General features: G+C 46.3%; 1 protein-coding gene across 1 annotated transcript in view; it reads left to right on the top strand.

The window, feature by feature from the left end:
* The window catches only part of LCT (lactase), a 79,283-nt gene that overhangs the window by 71,208 nt on the left and 3,625 nt on the right, over positions 1-4,450 (top strand). Inside the window, exons 15-16 of the mRNA XM_003794381.3 lie at positions 677-900; positions 2,418-2,648. Coding sequence (XP_003794429.1) covers positions 677-900; positions 2,418-2,648 — 455 coding nt within the window. The remainder of the gene's footprint in view (positions 1-676; positions 901-2,417; positions 2,649-4,450) is intronic.

The raw sequence follows: 4,450 nt of genomic DNA, 5'->3' as shown, positions 1-4,450 counted from the left end.
GGCATCACAGCTCACAGCAACCTCCAACTCCTGGGCTCAAGCGAGTCTCTTGCCTTAGCCTCCCAAATAGCTGGGACCACAGGCACCCGCCACAACACCTGGCTATTTTTTGATTGCAGCCATCATTGTTGTTTTGGTGGCCCGGGCTAGATTTGAACCCGCCACCTTAGGTGTATGTGGCTGGCGCCTTAACCACTTGAGCCACAGGCACCAAGCCTTAAAAACCATTTTCAAGAGAAATGTTTTTGTTTCTTTGGTTTTCTTTTACTGGCAAATTTATTTCACTTCTCAAATATATTTCAGACAAGATAATAGATTTTTTCCTTATCAAGGAAAAGTTCACACCATTATTTCTTTTTTCTGATTGAGACACAGTCTCACTCTGTTGAACCTTGGCTAGAGTTCCATGGCATGGGCCTAGCTCAAATCAATTATCAAACTCCTAGGCTCAAGTGATCTTTCTCCCCCAGCCTGCTGAGTAGCTGGGACGACAGATGCCCACCATGCCTGGCTCATTTTTCTATTTTTAGTAGAGATGGGGTCTCACTCTTGCTCAGGCTGGTCTTGAACTCCTGAGCTCAAGTAATCCTCCTGCCTCACCTCCAGAGTTCTAAGATTACACGCCTTAGCCCCTGCTTCTGGCCTGGACACCTAATCTTTAGTTTTGAACTTGTAGGGGAGTTGCCTCCATCATAGATCGCTCTTGGCCAGACTCTGGCTCTTTTTGGCTGAAGATGACACCTTTTGGCTTCAGGAGGATCCTGAACTGGTTAAAGGAGGAGTACAATAACCCTCCAATTTATGTAACAGAGAATGGGGTTTCCCAGCGGAAAGAAACAGACCTCAACGACACTGCAAGGATCTACTATCTCCGCAGTTACATCAATGAGGCCCTCAAAGGTATAACAGGCCCACTGCTTGCTCAATATGCATCGTTCCCTGTTTGGGAACACCTGCCAACATTTGTAGGAGGAGGCTACTGTATCCTTGAGCCATAGTAAGCAGAGAAAGATAGATAAAGCTTCTTACTCCTGTTGGGTTTAAGCCTTTCTTTAGGTCTGTGCTCTGAGCTTTTTCCTTCCTAGAGCTAACTCAGCAAGCAAACCCAGTGGCCCAACCCTAGTAGACCTCCATTCCTGGCCTGAGTCACCTGCTTGCCTGGATCTTTCCTGATGTCTGATGTCTTCTGAGGATGGTGTGCCCAGGGTTTGGAAGCAGTAGGCTGGGTGGTTGTAGGGTCTTTTGTTCCCTCAAGTAAAAGTCTGAGACCTTTGGCCCATTCTAACAACTTGGGATGGGACTATAAAAATAAGGGAACAGAAAGGAGAGCTGAGTAAAAGAAAAAGAGCAATGCACTGGCCAAAGGAAATGATTATAGACAATCCTTCCAGCTTATTTTACTTTTTTTGTATTTTTGTTTTGTTTTGTTAGGGTCTCACTTTGCTGCCCAGACTACAGTGCCAGGCATCATTATAGTTCATTGTAACTTCAAACTCCTGGGCTCAGGCGATCCTCCTACCTCAGCCTCCTGAGTACCTGGAACTACAGGAATGCATATCACACCCAGTTAATTTTTTCAACTTTTATTATTTATTTATTTTTTTGACACAGAGCCTCAAGCTGTTACTCTGGGTAGAGGACTATGGCATCACAGCTCACATCAACCTCCAACTCCTGGGCTTAAGCAATTCTCTTGCCTAGCTGGGACTACAGGTGTGCACCACAATACCTGACAGGCCCGAGCTAGATTTGAATCCGCCAGCTCTGGTGTCTGTGGCCGGCACCCTAGCTGCTTGAGCTACAGGCACCAAGCCTTTTTCAACTTTTTTCTTTTTTTGCACTTTTTGACCTGGATTTGAACCTGCCACTTCCGGCATATGGGACTGGTGCCCTACTGCTTTGAGCCACAGGCGCTGCCCCCTTTTTCAACTTTTAGTAGACAGGGTCACCCTCTTGGTCTGGCTGGTCTCAAACTACCCACCCTGGGTAGCACTCCCAGAGTGCTAAGATTGTAAGTGTGAGCCACAGCATCCATCCCCAAATCTTATTTTCTATAGGAAGGAGTATTAGCATTTTAAGGCACCAAACAAGATCAATATCCTGAGATATACAGCAAGAAGTGTAGATGACCTAGTGTTGCTAGCTTAGCTAATAGGTGTCCCCCAACTTCCATTCAGGGCTGAGCCTTTCTAGAAAGATGGTGGTGGCTCTGCAGCTCCATTCGCAGAGGACTTGCTAACAACCAGTGCATGCAAAAGAAGGGGCAACTCTCTCAAAGAGCCAAAACTAAAGCTCACCTCTACCTATAAGTTGGGGTGGTGAGGAGTGCTGTGGACAGACCTTGCTTCCACAGGTCTGTCAGGAAGGTGTCTTCTGAGATGAGGAAAGCTCATGCCTGGAATTCTGTGTTTGGGCAGCTGTACAGGATAAGGTGGACCTTCGAGGATACACAGTTTGGAGTGTGATGGACAACTTTGAGTGGGCCACAGGCTTCTCAGAGAGATTTGGTCTTCATTTTGTGAACTACACTGACCTTTCTCTGCCAAGGATTCCCAAAGCATCAGCCAAGTTCTATGCTTCTGTAGTCCGGTGCAATGGATTCCCTGACCCTGCAGCAGGCCCTCACCCTTGTCTCCAACAGCCGGCAGGTGAGATGTGACCCTGGGAAGGACTAAACCCAAAGGGTGAAGGGTGAGAGGAAGGGCCTTCTTTCAATGACCCTCCTCTTTGCCTCACCATCCACTTCATTCCTTCACCCAATATTTACTGCCATGCTGCAGTCTTCCATTGGAACAAAGGACATTTTGCATGATGTGAGTGCCATCATAAATTACCATATTTTGGGGCGGCACCCATAGCTCAGTCAGCAGGGCAGTAGCCACAAACAGAGGGTGGTGGGTTCAAACTCAGCCCAGGCCAGCTAAAACATCAATGACAACTGCAACAAAAAATATAGCTGGGCATTGTGGCGGGCACCTGTAGTCCCAACTACTTGGGAGGCTGAGGCAAGAGAATCACTTAAGCCTAAGAGAGGTTGCTGTAATATGTGATGCCACAGCACTCTACCCAGGGTGACAGTTTTTTGAGATGGTCTCAAAAAAAAAAAAAATTACCATATTTTGCCATGTATAACATGCCCCTGTGTATAATGTGCACTCACATTTTATTTTTTGTATTTTATTTGAGATAGAGCATCACTATGTCACCCTCAGTAGAGTGCCATGGCATCACAGCTCACAGCAACCTCAAATTTTTGGGCTTACGTGATTCTCTTCTCTTAGCCTCCTAAGTAGCTGAGACTACAAGTGCCTGCCACAATGCCCAGCTATGTTTTTTGTTGCAGTTGTCATTATTATTTAGCAGGGCTGGGCTGGGCTTGAACTCGCCGGCCTCAGTGTATATGGCTGGCACCCTACTCATTGAGCTATCGGCACCAAGCCTTTATTAATTAATTTATGTATTCATGAGACAGAGTCTCAAGCTGTCGCCCTGGGTAGAGTGCCATAATGTCACAGCTCATAGCAACCTCCAACTCTTGGGCTTAAGCAATTCTCTTGCCTCAGCCTCCCAAGTAGCTGGGACTACAGGCACCCGTCACAATACCCAGCTATTTTTTTTTTTTTTTTGGTAGCAATTGACATTGTTTTAGCTGGCCCAGGCCAGGTTTGAACCTGTCAGCCTCAGGTTATGTGGCCAGCGCCCTACACAATGAGCTATGGGCGCCACCCAATTTTTGTTGTTGCCACTGGTATAGTGCTGTGGCATCACAGCTCACAACAACCTCAAACTCTTGGACTCAAGTGATTCTCTTGCCTCAGCCTCCCAAGTAGCTGGGACTATAAGTGCCTGCTACAGTGCACAGCTATTTTCAGAGAAAGTCTTGCTCTTGCTCAGGCTGGCCTTGAACCCGTGAGCTCAGGCAATCCACTGCCTTGACTTCCCAGAGTGCTAGGATTATAGGCATGAGCCACAGCACCTGTCCCAGCACCCACATTTTTTGGCCCAAACTTTCAGGAAAAAACATCTTTTGTTTTAATTTGTTAATTCAAATGCTTACTTGTTTATATTTAAATACTTGTTTTTCTGTATTATAAAGAAAGGGTAACATTTGAGACAGAATCTCATTTTGTTGCCCTCGGTAGACTGCTGTTGCGTCACAGCTCACAGGAACCTCCAACTCTTTGGGGCTTAAAAGATTCTCTTCCCTCAGCCTCCCGAGTAGCTGGGAATACAGGCAACTGCCACAATACCTGGCCTATAAGCATTTATTTTTCAACATATTATGATACAAGATATTTTATGTAACAAATAATTACAAAACATAAGAACAGATACAAGGGGGCAGCACTCGTGGCTCAATGAGTAGGGTGCCAATCCCATATACCGAGGGTGGTGGGTTTGAACTCAGCCCTGGCCAAACTGCAACAAAAAATAGCTGGGCATTGTGGCG

This window comes from Otolemur garnettii, unplaced genomic scaffold (assembly GCF_000181295.1).
Source record: "Otolemur garnettii isolate 467f Iridium unplaced genomic scaffold, OtoGar3 scaffold00080, whole genome shotgun sequence".
In the NCBI taxonomy this organism is placed as follows: Eukaryota; Metazoa; Chordata; class Mammalia; order Primates; family Galagidae; genus Otolemur; species Otolemur garnettii.
The sequence above is the reverse complement of the archived record's forward strand: the minus strand, read 5'-3'. Positions and strand labels throughout refer to the sequence as shown.